Source organism: Alosa alosa, chromosome 23 (assembly GCF_017589495.1).
Source record: "Alosa alosa isolate M-15738 ecotype Scorff River chromosome 23, AALO_Geno_1.1, whole genome shotgun sequence".
In the NCBI taxonomy this organism is placed as follows: Eukaryota; Metazoa; Chordata; class Actinopteri; order Clupeiformes; family Clupeidae; genus Alosa; species Alosa alosa.
This window is the reverse complement of record NC_063211.1, coordinates 666,166-685,201: the sequence shown is the minus strand read 5'-3', so window position 1 is coordinate 685,201 and position 19,036 is coordinate 666,166. Positions and strand designations below refer to the sequence as shown.

The 19,036-nt window shown below is 42.8% G+C and overlaps 1 protein-coding gene across 1 annotated transcript in view; it reads right to left on the bottom strand.

Annotated features, from left to right (window-relative positions):
• Positions 1–18,901, bottom strand: part of gdi2 (GDP dissociation inhibitor 2) — a 28,388-nt gene extending 9,487 nt beyond the window's left edge. Inside the window, exons 1-6 of the mRNA XM_048234968.1 lie at positions 18,750–18,901; positions 11,142–11,249; positions 10,801–10,900; positions 4,071–4,205; positions 3,388–3,586; positions 447–578 (exon numbers count right to left, since the gene is read on the bottom strand). Of these exons, the coding sequence (XP_048090925.1) occupies positions 447–578; positions 3,388–3,586; positions 4,071–4,205; positions 10,801–10,900; positions 11,142–11,249; positions 18,750–18,794 (719 nt within the window). The 5' untranslated portion in view covers positions 18,795–18,901. The remainder of the gene's footprint in view (positions 1–446; positions 579–3,387; positions 3,587–4,070; positions 4,206–10,800; positions 10,901–11,141; positions 11,250–18,749) is intronic.
• Between the last annotated feature and the right edge of the window lie 135 nt (positions 18,902–19,036).

Below are 19,036 nucleotides of genomic sequence, written 5' to 3'. Positions count from 1 at the left end.
CACGTTAGATCTGCTGCAAAGGAGATAACTAAGAGTTAACTTAGTTTAACATGATGTTATCTCTATTTAACATGATGTTTTGACATTGACATTGTAAACGTTATCTAAGGAGAGTGAAAAGCAGTTTGCAGTAAAGCTAACCAACTTCGTCTCTATCGCAGGAAAAAAATAGCGAGCAGCCTGATAACTAAATGAAATGCTCGGCGGGCCGAATGAAAGTGCTTGGCGGGCCGGATGCGGCCCGCGGGCCACAGTTTGCCCACCCCTAATTTAAACCGTGGCGAGCCGCCATGCTAAAATAAACGTAGAGGAAACACTGGTTCAGATCTGCGCTGGTTTCTATGTTTGGTTGATAAATGAGGGCCAGTGTGTTTGAAATGAGTGTGTATTTTGTGTGCGTTGAACAGGAGCGTGTGTGTTGTTAGTGTGTGTGTGTGAGTGATCACCTGGCAAAGCCCTGAGGTAACTCCCCAAGGCCGTACAGAGGGTACAGGTAAGGACTCTTGCCGTAGCGAGCCAGAGACTCACTGTACAGCTTGATCCTGTGGAAGGTGTCAATGCACGGCTGGTCCAGGTAGCTACACACACACAAGAAATACCATTAACATGACTTCACTAACATACATTGAACTCAATGCACGGTTGGTCCACGTAGCTACACACACACGAACATGACTTCACTAATATACAGCGGGGAAAATAAATATTGAACACGTCAACATTTTTTTCAGTAAGTATACTTCCAGTGAGGCTATTTGCATGAAATTTTCACCAGACATTAGTATTAACTTAGGTAATCCACACATATAAAAACAAAACAAAATTAATGTTCATAAGTAGAGTTATGTGTAAAAAAGTGGAATGCCACAGGAAAAAAGTATTGAACACGCCTAATGAAATTTCTTAAATACTTTGTGGAAAACCCTTTGTAATGTAATGAGAGCTTCAAGGCATTTCCTCTATGACGAAACTAATCAGTCGCAGTATTCAGGATTTTGGCCCATTGTTTTAAACAGATAGTCTTTTAATATTAAAGATTCCAGGGGTCCCTCTTGTAAATCCTGATCTTTAGGTAACTTCCAGAACTGTTCAATTGGATTTAAGTCAGGGCCTGAATTTCCTTTCTCTGAAACCAATTGAGAGTTTCCTTTGCTGAATGCTTTGGATCATTGTCCTGCTGGAGGGTCTAGCCATGTCTCATCCTCATTGTCCTGCTGGAGGGTCTAGCCATGTCTCATCCTCATTGTCCTGCTGGAAGGTCTAGCCATGTCTCATCCTCATTGTTCTGGTGGATGGCAAGATTCTCCCAGAAAAAATGGCTCCATTCATCATTTCTTCAACTGTATGAAGTCTGCCAGTACCATGAGATGAAAAACAGCCCCACACCGTGATGCCTCCACCTCCAAACTTTACTGTTGGTATGGTATTTTTAGGGTGATGCACAGTGCCATTTCTCCTCCAAATATGGTGTGTAGTATGACATCCAAAGAGTTAAATTTGGCTCTCACCTGACCAGAATACATTCTCTTAGTATTTAATAGGCTTGTCCAAATGTTGTGTAGCAAACTTTCAATAAGCTTCGACATGTTTTTCTTCAGTAATAGAGTCATGTGGGGTAAGCGTGCATAGAGGCCATGGCGGTGGAGTGCATTACCTATGATTTTCTCTGTAACAATTGAACCTGCTGCCTCCAAGTCTTTCTGGAGTGGTCCTTGGCTCTTAGGCTACACTTCTGACTATCCTTCTGACTTCCTGGTCAGAAATCTTGTGAGGAGATCCTGTGCATGGCCAGTTGATGATGCAGTAATGTTCCTTCCACTTGCAGATAATGGCTCCAATACTACTTGCTGGATGATTCTGAAGTTTTAAAATGCATCTGTAACCAGTTCCATTGATATGTTTTGCAACAATAATGTTGTAAAGGTCTTGGAAGAGCTCTTTGCTTTTACCCATCATGACATGTTTCTTGTGTGACAACTTGGTAACGAAAAACCTTTTTATAGCTCATCAATATGTAATAACCCAGCTTACATTAATTTGCACAGATAGGAGGGATAATTACTCTCTAACTATGTATAGATTCCAGCTCGTTCCTTGCCATTCCTTGCCTTTGTGTACTTCTTGTGTACTTGTTTTTTCTTAGTGTGTTCAATACCTTTTCCCTGTGCCATTCCATGTTTTTACTCATAACTCTACTTAGGGACATTAATGTTTGGATTTTTTAATATGTGTGGATTACCTAAGTTAATACTAATGTCTCTAGAACATTTTATGCGAATAGCATCTCTGGAAGAATACTTACTGAAAAAAAATGTTGACGTGTTCAATATTTATTTTCCCCGCTGTACATTGAACTCGAGTCATTTCTAGAGCTCTCTTGGAGCAAGGTGTGTGTGTGTGTGTTAATATAGAAAACTAAATGTTTGTCAGACATATCAGTCAAAAAAGAACATATATCTGTGTGTATGTGTGTGTGTGTGTTTTAATATAAAAAACTAAATGCGTGTCAGACATTACAGTGCAAAAAAGAACATATATCTGTGTGTGTGTGTGTGCTAATATAGAAAACTAAATGTGTGTCAGACATATCAGTGCAAAAAAGAACATATCTCTCTGTGTGTGTGTGTGTGTGTGTGTGTGTGTGCGTGTGTTAATATAGAAAACTAAATGTGTGTCAGACATATCAGTGCAAAAAAGAACATATATCTGTGTGTGTGTGTGTGTGTGTGTGTGTGTGTGTGTGTGTGTGTGTGTGTGTGTGCGTTAATATAAAAAACTAAATGCGTGTCAGACATATCAGTGCAAAAAAGAACATATATCTGTGTGCGTGTGTGTGTGTGTGAGACTCACTCATCTGTGCCGTAGAGCGCTAGGGCATGGTGTGTGTGTGTGTGTGTTTGTGTGTGTGAGACTCACTCATCTGTGCCAGTAGAAGCTAGGGCATGGTGTGTGTGTGTGTGTTTGTGTGTGTGAGACTCACTCATCTGTGCCGTAGAGCGCTAGGGCATGGTGTGTGTGTGTGTGTTTGTGTGTGTGAGACTCACTCATCTGTGCCGTAGAGCGCTAGGGCATGGTGTGTGTGTGTGTGTGTGTGTGTGAGAGACTCACTCATCTGTGCGGTAGAGCGCTAGGGCATGGTGTGTGTGTGTGTGTGTGTGTGTGTGTGTGACTCACTCATCTGTGCGGTAGAGCGCTAGGGCATGGTGTGTGTGTGTGTGTATGTGTGTGTGTGTGTGTGTGTGTGTGACTCACTCATCTGTGCAGTAGAGCGCTAGGGCATGGTGTGTGTGTGTGTGTGTGTGTGTGTGTGTGAGAGACTCACTCATCTGTGCGGTAGAGCGCTAGGGCATGTGTGTGTGTGTGTGTGTGTGTGTGTGTGAGACTCACTCATCTGTGCGGTAGAGCGCTAGGGCATGGCCTGTGAAGTCCATTACATCCTGTCCCAGGTCGAACTTCTTGTAGACATCACGCATGGTGGTTTTTTTGGGGTCCACTCCTTCCATGGTTTTAGGGTCGTTCTCATCGAAGTTGGCGACGAAGACCAGGAACTTACGGAAGCGCCTCTTCTCAAAGAGACCCATGAGACCTGCAGGATTACAAACAGGTTGGAACTGTGGGGGCTGAGCCGTGTTCTAGAAGCTTGCTGGCCGTTGGAAGTGCTGACATCAAAGCATCTCCACCTACGGTCACATGTGGTCTTTGGCCAAATCTACCAAACTCTAACCATCTACTTCCTTTTCAGCGTAATGTCACAATAACTTACAGATTCTCTGCCAATGCTAAATGTGTGCATTTTTCTTCCTGCATGTTTGTATTTTGTAACACAGTACAAGTAGATGGAAATTTCAATTGTTTTGAAGTCAGTCGATAAACTAAGAATTCTGATTATTTGCATGAATGTGTAACATAAAAAAGCCAAATGCTGTGGTTTATAGCAAGATGTTTTGTCCTCTTGTGAAACATTGTTAACTAAGTGACCTCTTTATTCAAATGAACTGCGCCATATTTAATCCTGAGGTGTAATGTGTTGTTGTTTCTCTCTCAGGACCCCTAAGGTCCGGGGTACTCACTCGATGCTAGCGCCTCAGTCTCAGTGGACGGCACCTTGTAGATGGAGCCCTTCTTGTAGACGTAGCTGCCCTCGATCACCTTGAAGTCCAGGTAACGCGTCACCTGAGTGATCAGCAGCATACGAACCAGCTGGCCTGCCCAGGGAGGAACCACGGAGAGTTATTATACGCTACAGACACATCCACGGAGAGTTATTATACGCTACAGACACATGCAGGACTCATGCAGACACATGCAAAAACATAGTGAACTTGTGTAAACTAGCCTTTTAGAGGAAGTCAAATTAAGTAATTACCCTCAGAGGTACTTTTTTGCTTGTTTTGGCTGTGTGACAAATTTCATGGAATGTGGCAAATGTCTAAGAATTACTTCAACGTGGAATACACTCCTTAAGTGTACAGAGATGATTTAAGAGCTTTGGTGTGTGTGCGCACATAAGAATGCAGTGGTGTGAGTGTGAGTACATGATTGATGTGATCTGAACTCTGGAGCTGTCCACATCCAATACCCTTCATTCTGGTCATTGCTGTTGCCAGGGCAACCAGAGCAGCTGGTGCACGGAATGCAGCTGGCACAGATAGGCCCCTCCCTCTAGCCACAGCTGGTGTGCATATGAGTCCAGCCATCCTGACAGCAGTGCTGTGTGTATGTATGTGTGTGTTTGTGGGAGTGAGAAGGAGTGAGAGAGCATGCTTAAGAATCGTGAGCGAGCATGCTTAAGAATCGTGTGCGCGCGCGCGCGCCACATGTGTGTGTCAAAATGACTTTGGTTTAGCTGTAGGGACCCCTTCCTCAGCATCAGAGGTGTAATAATATGTTGAGCCTTGTCAGTGTTGACTTAACAAGTTTGTCGCTATATGCAAGCTTGTCCCCAAGTTTGTTGCTATATGCCATTTTGTTGTAAATGCATTTTTGCAAACAGACATTGGCAGTATTTTAATTATATGGGTCATTCCACGTCAATTCAACCAGGGCCCACGCACTTAGGTAAAATACCAGATGTACCTATGTTACCCAGGAGACACACTGTAAAATTTATTTTATGTAAGATCAATACTTTCCAAGATACAGCCAGTTTTACTGGGGGAGGGGGGTGCCGATTTTGTTCGGCCTCTTTTTTTTGTCAAAGTTCACAAACCCATAGTGCACAAACTAAACCATGTAGGAGGCTCAAATTTTGCATGCTGGTACATAAATAGGAATAGTATGTAGCAAAATCATCACGTTTGGTCTGGATGATCCTGCATGGTCATAGCTGTCCCTCAAAGTTGATCAAAGTTTTATTGGAGTTTTTGGCTGGGCTCCGTTTAGGCCTTCAGAAGACATATTTGTACTCAACATAGGCTCTTTAATTATTTTGCTTATTGAGATAAGTAGAAACACTCTCACAACAAAAAAGAAACCCCCATTTCTTTTTTTTTGGCTTGGGCCTAAGTGTGATGGGGCCCACTTGCGCTGTTTGGCAACATACTTTCAGCCCCCCTCTCCTCAGTAATCTACATGATTTTTCTTTCTCTCCTTATTTATTTCTTTGTGCCTGAAGTTATCAGACATTTCTGAAGATTTCATAGGCCTAATGGACACTTCATAGTAGACTATTAGAATAAGTCTTAATATTTTTTGGACCAAACCAGGTAATAAACTAGATGTACCGCAGAGCGGTACAAAATATGACCGCCGCCCAGTCCAGCACATGTTTTCCACAAAAATAAGTCACGCTGAAAGGCATCTATGATTCTAACTGTCTCACTGAATTGCATTATGCACACTCAATTCTCACTGGTATCTGCTAGACAACAAGTACCAAAACATGATTAGTTCATAGATTTCACATGTAAAATACATTTTATACAACCCCACCCCCATCTTGCCTGTTCATAATTGAGAAATTCTTGAATTGTGTGCATGTGTGCGTGTACATGTTTATGTGGGTGGGTGTGCGTGCATGTGCTTGTGTGTTTGCCTGTTTATGTGCCTGTGTGTGTGCATGTGCATGCATGCGTATATATGTCTACTGTGTGAGTATGTGTCATACGTAGAATTACTGCAGTGTTGTAATGTAACGGAGTACAAATACTTCGTTACTGTACTTAAGTAGAAATTTCACGTATCTGTACTTTACTTCTCTATTTAAATTTATGTCAACTTTCACTTTTACTCCACTACATTTCCTAGATAAAATGTATACTTTTACTCCGTTATATTTCCACTAAGCATCTTCGTTACTCGTTACTAAAACAAAAAATTAGAAGAAATGTGTGTGACTGCAATAAGGGAGGTTTTGCGAATCACTGGTCCTAGATTGCATTACGCTGTGCGCTCTATTTCAGCGCTTGTTTGTTGCTAAAGGAGGAGGCCGCCATGGAAGCACTAGCACCTACTGGAGGAGCTCCTGTTATCATAGACGACCACCCCGACCATAGTGGTGAACTCGGTGAACAGGGTAGTGGTGAAGAAAACGTCATACACCCGTGGAGTGAAGCTAAACACTCCGCTACCTGCCGCAGCGGCCTGAGAAAGGCTATTTAGCATCGCAGGACTTGTCTTCAGTCCAAGAAGAGTAAGACTGAATCAGGCCCGGATTAGGTAATTGGGAGAATTCCCGGTGGGCCGCTTCACTTTTGGGCCGGTCGAGGAAAAAAATATTGACATTTGTCACGTTAGTGTATCTTTTCTTAAAGTAGGACACGTTCCGCATTCTGTGCATGACACCAATGCAATGCCTCTGCATGGGTTGTAACCTACGCGAGGGAGTTCTCCCCTCCCAAAAAGAGTTGGTTGGGCCCATATAGCCCGTCTTTTCCAAAAAAGTTTTCTCAGATATGGATAGCCAAGCCGGCCCTACAGTAGACACAAGCGTCAGGAAGGATGGATGGTAGAAAGAGGCCAGGAGAGACTGAGCAGCAGATCAACCAGTCGACCAGTGAAAATGATGAGCCCGAAATTAGTGATGAGGAGGCCATGACAAGTACAGAGGATAAATTAAAGTTATTTAATGTAAGAAAGAGCAATTACCCTACATGATATGCCTGTATGCCTTGTTTGCCTAGAAGAGGGTGTAGTAAAGGAGCAGGCTAAATCACCAAACAACAATATAGCCGACCCATGCAAAAAACATGTAGCCTATACATTAGTCAATATGCCTCTTTGTGGAAGCGTGGGATAGGCTACATTTCAAAGGCTTTCTTTCTTTCTTTCTTTCTTTCTGTTTTTGTTAACTTGTGGAATAGTGGAATATTTTTTGTTAACTTCTCAGTTGAAGTGAATTATTATTACACATTTGTTGAGCCATGGTACTAATAAAAACTACAGGATAGTAAGAGCTGAAATGTTGCTTAATTTATCTCTTATTTATCACTATGTAAAACGTTGGCTAGTCTTGGGCCTGAAACTCCCAGGCACTGAATTCTGGCAACTTTGAAAACAAGCTTCTTTTGAAGATGAACACCTTTTCAGTTTCAACTGATGACTGGCATATTCGTAGCTGCTGGACATAGGTGGCCTGTGTGTGTGTGTGTGTGTGTGTGTGTGTGTGTGTGTGTGTGTGTGTGTGTGTATGTGTGTGAGAGAGCGAGATGGTGACCTGGGGAGTAAGCCCTAGAAATGCTCATACCACATGACCAAAATGTTCTCCCTACAAGCAGGTCATTTTTTTTTTTTAAAGAAATAAGTTATTTATTTTTCATTTTTACCTGAAGTTCATACAAAAGTGAAATTTCTGTTTCTGTTTTTTTCTTTAACATCAGCTCTAAAAATATGCTGTTTGTTCTTTGAACTTAAGAGAATTGTGCCTGAAAAGTCCTAGAAAATAATGTGATTTTAAGTGAGATTAAGAAGATATGGGAACCCTGAATATGCTTTATGCTTTACTATAAGAAAGCCAAAATAAAGTTCACAAAAAAAGTTCAAAATAAAACCTCTTGCTTTTTACTTTTACTTCAAATACTTAAGTACATTAAATATCAGAAAATTACTTTTGATACTTAAGTACTGTATATATCAGATACTTTAAGACTTTTACTTAAGTAATATTCTAAAAGGTAAATTTCACTTCTACCAAAGTCTTTTTCTAGTACGATACTTGTACTTTTACTCAAGTATTGCTTTCTAGTACTTTATACAACACTGGATTACTGTGAATATATGTGTGTGCGTGTGTATCTGTTTATGCACATGTGTGTATATGGAATGGGTTTACCTGACCCCTGGAGGCAAACCTAGGCAAAAAATTGGTCATCCTAGGCCCTACGGTTCTCAAGATATTCACAGAAAACTGTGTCTGCCCTACCCTCCTTTCGGGGGGTCCAGTCCAGCGGGGGGGGCTACAGATCAAAACGAAAAACGATGGTTCCATGCTATCCATGAAGGGGTTACATGCCCACCAAGTTTAGTGTACCCCGGTCTTTCAGTGTCCCGGGAATCCTTGTTGGTGTACGGTCACTAAATGTACACATAAATTATTTTATTGTAATGCCCCCCATAAACGAAAGTCCACGAAATTTGCCATGTATTCGGAGGGTGTCATAATGATCCTACACTTTCAATTTCGTGCAGTTTTGACCATGTCAGCCAGAGATATTGTGATGAAAACACCTTATGTTTTGCGTTTTAATTTTTAACTAGGTGGCGCTATACATGAAATAAGTGGTAATGGGATAGGTTGACATGCCCCCTTAAGACTAACATACAAAAAAAAGGTGGACCTCCTAGGCCCCACGGTTCTCGAGATATTCACAGAAAACTGTCTCCGGCCACCTACAGGCCAGTTGGTGTATAGTAACATAAATTAATTTATTGTGTGGCCCCCATGAGCGGAATTCCACCTAAACTTGGCGTGCATTCAGAGGGTGTCATAATGATCCTACAATTCCAATTTTCGTGCAGTTTTGACTATGTTGGGTCACAGATACCTGCGATTACAACACCTCATTTTACTTTTTGTGTTTAGCTAGGTGGCGTTATACATGAAATGAGTGGTTATGGAATGGGTTGACATGGCCCTTTGAGATCAACATACAAAAACCCTACGGTTCTCAAGATATTCACAGAAAACTGTGTCTGCCCTACCCTCCTTTCGGGGGGTCCAGTCCAGCGGGGGGGCTAAAGATCAAAACGAAAAACGATGGTTCCATGCTATCCATGTGGGGTTACATGCCCACCAAGTTTCGTGTACCCCGGTCTTACAGTGTCCCGGGAATCCTTGACGGAAATTTGGACATGCGAAAAAAAAAAAAATCTGACTAAACCTATATGACCGCCGCTTCGTCAGGCCACTGAGCGTTTCTTAAAAGACGGCATTACCATGTCAAACACTGTTTTTGTCTCTGAACTCGACAAAATGCAGCAGCCCAGTTTAGGCGCATTTAAATCAACTATTTAGTTATTCACATTAGCCTTTGCTATACTAATAAAGTATGCCTATTTGCTTCACCTTTTGTCGATCTAGATGGCTCAAATTGCACATATTCTTCATCAAATGAACTTGTTATGTCTATATTTTTGTCCAATATCCCTAACTTTAACAACAGCCTATGCTACGTTGCTAGACCAATCTCAATGTCTTTTTCTGACAGAAGTTGAACGTTTCAACTAGCCCACCTGTGACCTCAATAAGCATCTTTCCTCGCCGGGCTCACATTCCTGCTGACATTTCAGACGCATATATCTGTAGTCACACAGACAGGGAGGCTATTCCAGCGCAACTGCGCAAGCGCTCTGTTCGCGTTGCATCCGCGGCAAAATTTAGCTTCCACTGTTTAAATAGGGTAAAAGCATGCATTCACATAATCGATGCTGGATCAGACAAGTTTTTAATTGGGCTCTTGTCTTACAACGCATCAAGATGCGTTAGCGTCTGCGCGTGATTTGTAAACTCGGTTGTAACCCCATACCCCCACAATATTTTCTCATAGGATCTGCGCGAACCACATAAGTCCCCTGTTTTGGATTCAAAACGGCGAATTTCGCCAAAAGGTGAGGAGTTTTCATGTCTGAAGACTACAGAAAGAATACAAACAACCCCATTTCCGTTTCCGGCAGCGGAGTACTGCCGTACCTCACTGTACATCCAATACAAGTCAATGGAGTTGCACAAAAACTACGATAAAACCTGTTGGAAAGCATCTTTTGCAGCGATTTTTCTGTGAGCATATCAGTGAACACCCCTGACCACTCGGGGAGTTTCACGTCTTTGTAAACGAAAGTTTAATGCGTTTTAGAAAGGATTGTTCCATGCAGCCATTGTGGAGGTGGAAAATTCTCAGACCAACAGCATGTGTCCAAATTTCAATCATAACCATTCTATTTCATCAGAAACGACCTGAAAACAGGGCTTTAAGTGTAAAATACCGAACTTGTCCTTTAAATAGTTCACCGTAGAACATTATTGTGTGGCGGCCAGTTTTGATTTCGTGGCGGCCCGCCACAGATTAGTCAATGTATGGGAAACACTGGTGTGTGCAAGAGAGAGTGATAAAGACTGTGTGTGTAAGGGCTTGGTGTGTGAGTGTACATTTGGGAAGTGTGTGTGTGTGAGAGGTATAGAGTGTAAGAGGGGTGTGTGTGTGTGTGCGCACATATTAGTAGTGAGTGTGTGTGAGGTATAGAGTGTAAGAGGGGTGTGTGTGTGTGTGCACATATTAGTAATGAGTGCGTGTGTGTGAAGTATAGAGATAAAGTGTAAGAGGGGTGTGTGTGTGTGTGTGCGCACATATTAGTAATGAGTGTTACCATTGGCCATGAGAAACTTGGGGATGAGATCCACATTCCAGTCACGGCCTTTCCCCATGGAATCAGGTGGACTGCCAGGCATGTTGAACCGTTTATAGAGCTGCAGACACACACACACACACACATTAAAACCTTACTGACATACTATGTTTCTCTATTTCTTTAGAGTTTCATGTTTTGGTATGACCATGTGCACAATATGTAGTTCAAACCATCAGATCACTGAAATGTATCACTCACATCCTCCAGTGGTGTTATGGAGGCACTCTCAAAACCATCAGATCACTGAAATGTGTGTGTGTGTGTGTGTGTGTGTGTGTGTGTGTGTGTGTATAACTCACATCCTCCAGGGGTGTTATGGAGGCGCTCTCTCCTCCGTAGTAGGTGTTGCGGTCCATGTGCAGCACCTTCTTCCCCTTCACGGACATGATCCCTGACAGGATGCATTCCTATTGGGCAGAAAGTGAGGAAGGGGGAGGGGTCAAGCACTTCCTATCAAGACAGCAGACTAAAGCAAAGTCCTTTTAGGCAAGTCCCTCCACTCGGCGGCCATATGATAACGCTTTTTGGGCACTCGTCAGGCATCCATTTCGGCAGAAATGCACGTGCGCAAGGCTTCACGACACCAATCTTGCTCCAGCAGCGAGATCACAACACATCATTGGCACGATGTCTTCACAACACACCATATGATTGGCTCAATGTATTCACATCACACCACATGATTGGCTCAATGTATTCACATTAGTGTTGTCACGATACCAAAATTATGACTTCGATACGATACCTGCCATAAATATCACGATGCTCGATACTGAAACGATACTACGGCGAAATCCTAAGATATCTGGAAAAGAAAGGACTCATACCTCCTCCAAGTGTATTGAGTCATTTGTGTTGAATTCGGTGCACTTTTGTAGTGTGCAGGTCAATTCTGGGTTCTAAACTTCCTACATAATTATTATTTTTATAGTCAGTAAAATAGTAGGCCTACTTTGTGTGATTAAGTCCTTTATTTTTTGTTATAATTCATTTACATTGTGTTGTGTTTTGCCAATAAAGTATCTTTAAATAGCCAAACTAGGCTAGATCAAGGTCAGTGTTGAAATTACTGCATGCAAATAACTGAATGCTATGCAGAGGGGCCTAATCTTTAGGCCATCTGATGTACAGTATAGGCTTCCCTAGGCCTTCCCGTGTTCATGGGATTTCTTTGACAGTTGCAAATGGAAAAATGTGAGGATAGTCTTCTTTGCGGCCAGTGTACAAGTTCGACATTCCAACCAATCAGGTCTTCGTCAGATAGGCCTACACCATTACCTGTTGCAATATGTCTGTGTGCATTCCTACATTAGCCTACGTCTATTTCTTTAATAACATGATTTGCTACCACGTAACAATAAGCCGCTATTATTATTAGGACTCAACACACTTTGGTGGTATTATATGCTGTGGGCTTTAATTAGCGCATTTTGGGTAGCCTATCCTACATCTGGGCAATGCTTATTGAACAAATTGCAGTCTACATGCCATGACAAATATTACCAGTAGTACTGACCGAACATGAAATAGATTGTTTACAAGTTATGGTAATGTTATTCTGGCGTGAACATTGCGGTTTCATCACGTTGGCACCCTATGATTACAGCTTGTTATGTCTCGTCAAAATTCATTGATGAAGGAAGGTTCGCTTTATCCCAGAGAACCATACTCGTTTCACTTAGGCTAGACTAAAACAGAAGAGAAGAACTTGGCACTAACCATGTAGTCGTGTTTTCTATAGCATATTCGTTAACCTGCCGTTCTTTGAACAAAAATGTTGGGATATGTCTGCGAGGTGTTTAGCCAAGTTCCATGCGTAGCCTACTGCTTTTAAATGACTTTGAAACATATTTCACAAACGGGCCTCTATGTACCTGATGGCTTGCCTTCACTATTCGCAATGTATCCGAAATAGTTGCCGATTTCACTTCACCTTTTGTTTTATCCACAAGGCCGAGGACGGTCGGCAAAGAACTACAGTATGTTGACGTTGGCTGCGCACTCACTCACTCAGAGCTGCCTACTTGACACGCCCACTTGCCTATATGCGTGCAAGGAGCAGTGAGAGCAGCAGTTCACGCAGATACAGAACGTTAATTTTAATAAAGTATCGATTCTAAAAACGTCGGAAATCATATAGTTTTTTGCGTGAAGGCATCGTGATACCTTTTTAGTCTCGATACACCGTGCAACACTAATTCACATGTCGACGTTTTGCCGAGGAAGGGGTGGGATATGTGTAGACAACGGCCATATTGGCGTGACAAACTAGCCCCATGCATTTCTATGGAGTATTTTTTGAGTGCTGTGTCTCCACATTAGAAAGTCTCTGACTAAAGTGGCTACTATGCAAATACATAGAGATCCTCCATCACCAGAACAGGCTATAGAGTTGTATACAGACAGAAGGTGTTCCTGTTCTCTAGGTGGAGAGGAAGTGTGTGTGAGCGCCAACAGTGGTTATGGTTCATGAGAAGATAAACAATAGCGTATGTGTGTGGTCAGAATGTACATGAAGGTTGGAATGTGTGTGAGTGTGTGTTGTGATCACTTAGCAGCGGTTATGGTTTATGAGAAGGTAAGCAGTAGCACTTCTGTTTGGTCAAAGATCAGCATAAAATTGGAATGTGTGTGTACACGTGTACGTGTGTGTGCGTGTGTCTGGTTTGCATTAACAGAAGGAAGAATTTCAAAGGCGGAGAACGGAGAAGTCTACTTAAAATTCCTGTGCGGTTTCCCTTTGGAAGGAAAAGGCTTTACGGGGAAAACTCAGTACAGAGTGAGGATGAGGCCTTATCACATTAGCTACCAAGCGTACAAATACACAGAACACAACCACGCACGCACCAAACTGCCGTCAGCTCACAGAGTATATAGACTACAGGTTAAGGTCTAGGTTGGCACAGTCACATGAGGTTGCGTTTTAGTTTCAGTAACTAGATGGCCTGACCCCTGACCCCAGAAATGAGCAGACAACTAGGACCATTCTGGAACTTGAAAAAAGGGGCGGTACCCCTCTCAAAGGCACAAATTTAGTTCAATTAAATTTCAGTTAGCCTATATAGCGTCATAACATGAATGTCTCCAGGTGCTTTCAGTTAGCCTATATAGTGTCATAACATGAATATGTCTCCAGGTGCTTTCAGTTAGCCTATATAGCGTCATAACATAAATATGTCTCCAGGTGCTTTCCAGAGTACAAAAAAAAATACACACCTCTCTATTCGCAATACCAATGTACAATCTCAGAGTGATACTAAGACGGCATAATATCTCAGGAATTCACTGGATATGTAAAAAGCTTTCTACAACATAAACATTAAATGCCAAAGCAGTGTCAGTGTTTCAACAATATCTGTAGGATAAAAAAAATCTAGCTACACTTTACAAAACTCGCACCAAATCAAAAGCAAGGGGAAGTGTTGAGATTATTTTTATCACCTCATGCATCTCTCTCTCTGTCATATACACACCGAAACACTTCTGTAATTCACAGTAGAGTTACTGTGAGAGCCTTTGAAGTTTTCCATTATTAAAAAAGAAAGAATGTGACAACAGAATAGCAGACCGTCACCGAACTCCATACAGTTTACTATCCCATCTTATGTCAACATAAATGCCATTACCTTGTTTTCAAAACACCACGAGTCACTATCACATATAAAAAATAACATAATATTAGTGTGCTTGCTGAAAGCTAACTTCTGAGCCATATGCCCAATATTCTAAAATGAGGTACATGACGTTAACGCATGACATCAATTTCTGCCATATTGGATTTTAGCGAAAGCGAAACTAAATTTTCACAGGTCAAAAATGTTGTCCCATCTTCACCAAACTTGACGTGTATGATCTTCAAACCATGCGTCACAAAAGTTAATGAAAGTTAATAAAGTTAATGGATTTATGATTTGAAGTATTTACCCATCAGAGCTAATCGTAATCAACAGCGAAGTGGCCAAACAGGAAGTAAGGTCATATAGCAGCAAAACCTTCATGTAAGAAAACCAAACATGGCACATAGACTCGGGACATAAAAAGTAGTGCCCTTTGACCTTTATGGGACACGGCAAATACCATAAAATCGCAACAGCTCCAACAAAACATGAATAAGCACCGACTCAAAGATCCTCACACTAGTGGAGGTTTATAGGACAGAAACCTGACATTTGGCACAGTCAAGAGTCAACGTGGTGCACAACATAAACCTGTTGTTGCAAAGCAGCCCTTTCAGTCCACATTTCAAACCCTTATTTCACCATGGAGTGGGTGTTTATATTTGTAAGCAACCCAAACTTGTAAGATCACGATAGCTCTGAGCCAGGCTGTCTGCCACACTTCTATAGGTGCCCTACTCATTGGGTGCTCAAGTCTTGAGGAAGCTACCTAATCAATATCAGTAACTTCAAATCGAAGGCCACCCGATATAGGAGTGTGTGTGTGTTTTTACATATTATGCTTTTTCTTTGCTTTTATACAGTCAGCACATTTCCCTCACTAGTTTCAACTGACTTGAATGTTGTATTTGAATTATTATCATTATAAAAACTAGCCTATGTTTGTTTTGTCCTGTCTGTCCAGCAAGCTCCTTTTACATTTCCATAAGCAGACTTGAGTATTTCTGATCAAGGCATGGTATGAGAGAATAGCAGAGTACAATGACAGCTTTGGGCTGATCCAAGTCCAGCATAGAGATGCAGATGCATGGTGTCCTGCTCAGTCCTGCGCATTTGTACTCCAGCATGCAAACGTGCTGTGACCGACATGTGACTTGTATATGGTGTCTGAGGGTGTGGCTAGGTGAGAGACATGTGACTTGTATATGGTGTCTGAGGGTGTGGCTAGTCAGTGAGTCCAGTGGCAGGTGATGGGCAAACCCGGTGCCCGCAGGTGACGGGTGATGGGCAAACTTAGTGCCCGCATGTGCTCAACGCACACAGAGGTGATTGGTGATTTCATACGAACCTACATGATTATCCTTAATGAAATGGAGGGAAAAAACATGGCCCTTCGTCTTCATTTCTTCACATGCAGCTGTAAGGAAATCAAGCTGTAAGCAACTTCCCAGAGTCAGTCATTATGACACACATAACAGACAGAACAGACTGGTCATCTGAACAACACTACTGTTTGTAACCCTGGCCCAAACCCTACTCTAGTCCTCACAGCAGACAGATGACCTGCTCATCTGAACAACACTACTGTTTGCAACCCTGGCCCAAACCCTACTCTAGTCCTCACAGCAGACAGATGACCTGCTCATCTGAACAACACTCTACTGTTTGTACTCTAGTCCTCACAGCAGCACCCTAGCATGCACCTTTCCCTCTTCGGCACGAGGCTGGTCAGGTGATGTGGACTGGTCCCGTTCTGTGGGGTTAATGATGGACGGGTAAGCACAATGACGCAACAGGTGGGAGCGCTAGCATGCTAAACCTTAACAGGTGGGAGCGCTAGCATGCTAAACCTTAACAAAATGGGAGCGCTAGCATGCTAAACCTTAACAGGTGGGAGCGCTAGCATGCTAAACCTTAACAGGTGGGAGCGCTAGCATGCTAAACCTTAACAGAGTGGCCATTAAAAAGTGCGGACTGGGCAGTCCTCCTCCTCCACCTCCTCCTCCTCCTCACCAGCCCAGAGCACATCTCAGCGCCCAGGCCTCGATTCAGAGGATCAGGTGGAGGAACCATCCCTTTTTGTCGCTGGCATTTCACTCGACACTTCAATGCTGACATCCTGCTGAGCTATGACCTATCAATCTGCTGTGATTGGTTGATGGTTTATTGGTCCATCGGTTACAACTGATTGGCTGTCAGGGGGCGGGTTGTTAGAGCTGATTGGCTGTCAGGGGGTGGGTTGTTACAGCTGATTGGCTGGCTGGCTGGCTAACACCCAACCTCACTCTTCCAACTCTGCTTATGCATTTTAGTCCTTATGAACACAAAATCCATTACCCTACACTCCCTGTTCAAAAAGAAAAAAAAAAAACAAATACAAAAAAAGAGATAGCAAGAGAGAGAGAGAGAGAGAGAGGGAGAGTGTAAATATGAGTGAGGGATTCAAGTAACAGCAAGTAGGGACAGGCTGGTCTTATCCAATTATCTGCAGCCTTAAAAAGGTGTGATTGGCTCAGATTGTTTTCAGCTCTTCCTTCACCACCTCAGCCCTTTCACTCACACACACACACACACACTGATGCCATTTCTGCCCTGACCTGGGGTCAGCTTAGATTCTGTGGAAAGGAAAGAGGTGGACAGAGGAGACAGTCGACAGTTCTGGGAACAGGAAGCAAATCTAGCAGAAGATCCACTCCCCACCTTCTCTTGGCACAGAGAGCGAGCTGCTGATAACTCCCCTTCACTTTCAGTTCCCTCACCAAAGAGAAAAACACCCCACCCCACACTATGACAACTACCTAACACACACACACTGAAATGTGGCCTCTTCCATTTGTCCCCAACTTAAAACAAAATACCCACGGTCACACACACTGCACACTTCCTAAGCAGCTTCCTTTTCCTTTTGGAACTGGAATCTGGCATGTGTGCTATGTGTGAGGAAGGGGGGGGGGGGCACAACTTGAAAAAGTTGACTGGAAGAGGAAGAAATTAATGAGAATTCTTAGCGAACCGTTTTGCATGCGGTTCAGCTATGACAGGCACGTTAAGTGCATTATTTCGTGCATCAGAACGGGGGCGTGGAGCGCGCTCATTACTGACAATCATTCCAGACAAACACGGCCACTAGACAATCAGCAGACCGGAAGCTGTTAGCCACCCGGCCTGCCAGAGTCCACCAGAGTAGCCTTGTACTGTAACTCACGAGTATCACGAGTTTTTCCGTCTCATGGTGTCTGTGGGCATACATTTGCGCCTTACTGTAGAGTTGACAAACTGCTGATTCGCCCATCAAAATCCATATCCATAACAGGAGACTTATTTTAAGGTGGGCGACTGGACAGCTCGCCAGTTAAACATGAAATGCATTGTGTTTTAAGAAAACATCCGGTATGGAACGCCAAGCTATGAAAATATCATCTGTGCCGACAAAATTTCTGGCTGACACATTAACGTCGTAAGGGGACGTATGAGGTCAAGTCAAAAACTTCCGGGCGTGACTGTGTTTATGCACTAATACGTTAAACGTAATGAAATGGTACGGAGTTACTTTTCCAGTGCCCTGGATTCGTCATGGCTCAAAGTTTGAAAACCTCTCCCCACCCTGGTTACTCCTTCTGGACAGATGATGATGACTTGACTCACTCACTCAAACTATCCAAGTGATTTCATATTTCCCCGTTTAGTTGCACCGAGTCAACACCCAACCTTTAATACCACAACGTCACCGTATAGCAAGTGCTTTATGCACAAAAAATATCAAAAACAAACAAGTTAACGTTAGTTAAAGTTACTTAACACGTAAAGTTGGCCTTTGTATGTGACATAACTTGGTATCGTCAAATCTGGCTAGCAAGCGAGCTAGCCAGCTAGTCAAGTCTGAGGATTGCGAGCTAATCTGTCCAGTGTGGTTGTGCTAGCTAACTCTAATTAAGCTAATGAGTGCATGAATTGATATTGTAAATTCCAAAGCCAAACTTACGTTACCATACATGATAATGACGGCATATGCAGCCATATTTCATTAAAAAAACGGACAAAATCACTGTTGAGGCCTAGTGTGGATAGTTAGCTCAGAAGCTATCTTATCCGGCGCTACCACAATTAGCTCGTTTTCGACATCTAGCTAGTCAAAATTAGCTCGACAGTCAACGTAGTCGCCACCGCTAGCTTGCAGGCTAACAGGCAGTGTAAACGGGCCATCTGCGGTTATCATAGATTGGCACGGGTTGCAAATCACTAACATTGGAAAGGTTACACAATGTGCATCGACTGAAAAAGAGGTAATACCGTCAGGCCGGTCCCCAGAACAATGACGTCGTATTCTTCATTCATTTTCCCAGTTAATCACCCCGCTTTTCCCGTGTATCGGGTCGAAGAAAATGGAGATCTAGTAGAGGAATGAAAGGGCTGCTTTGCAACGTCAAGCGGGTCTGCTACACGACAGGGGAGGAGCTAGACTATCCGTCAGCCGCGCAAAGGAAACGTGTACTGTCAGCAATAGGCGAGGTGACTCGCATATTGGCAACATGTGGCGTTTATTTCTAACATTGTATAAAAAAAAAACTCTTATATGT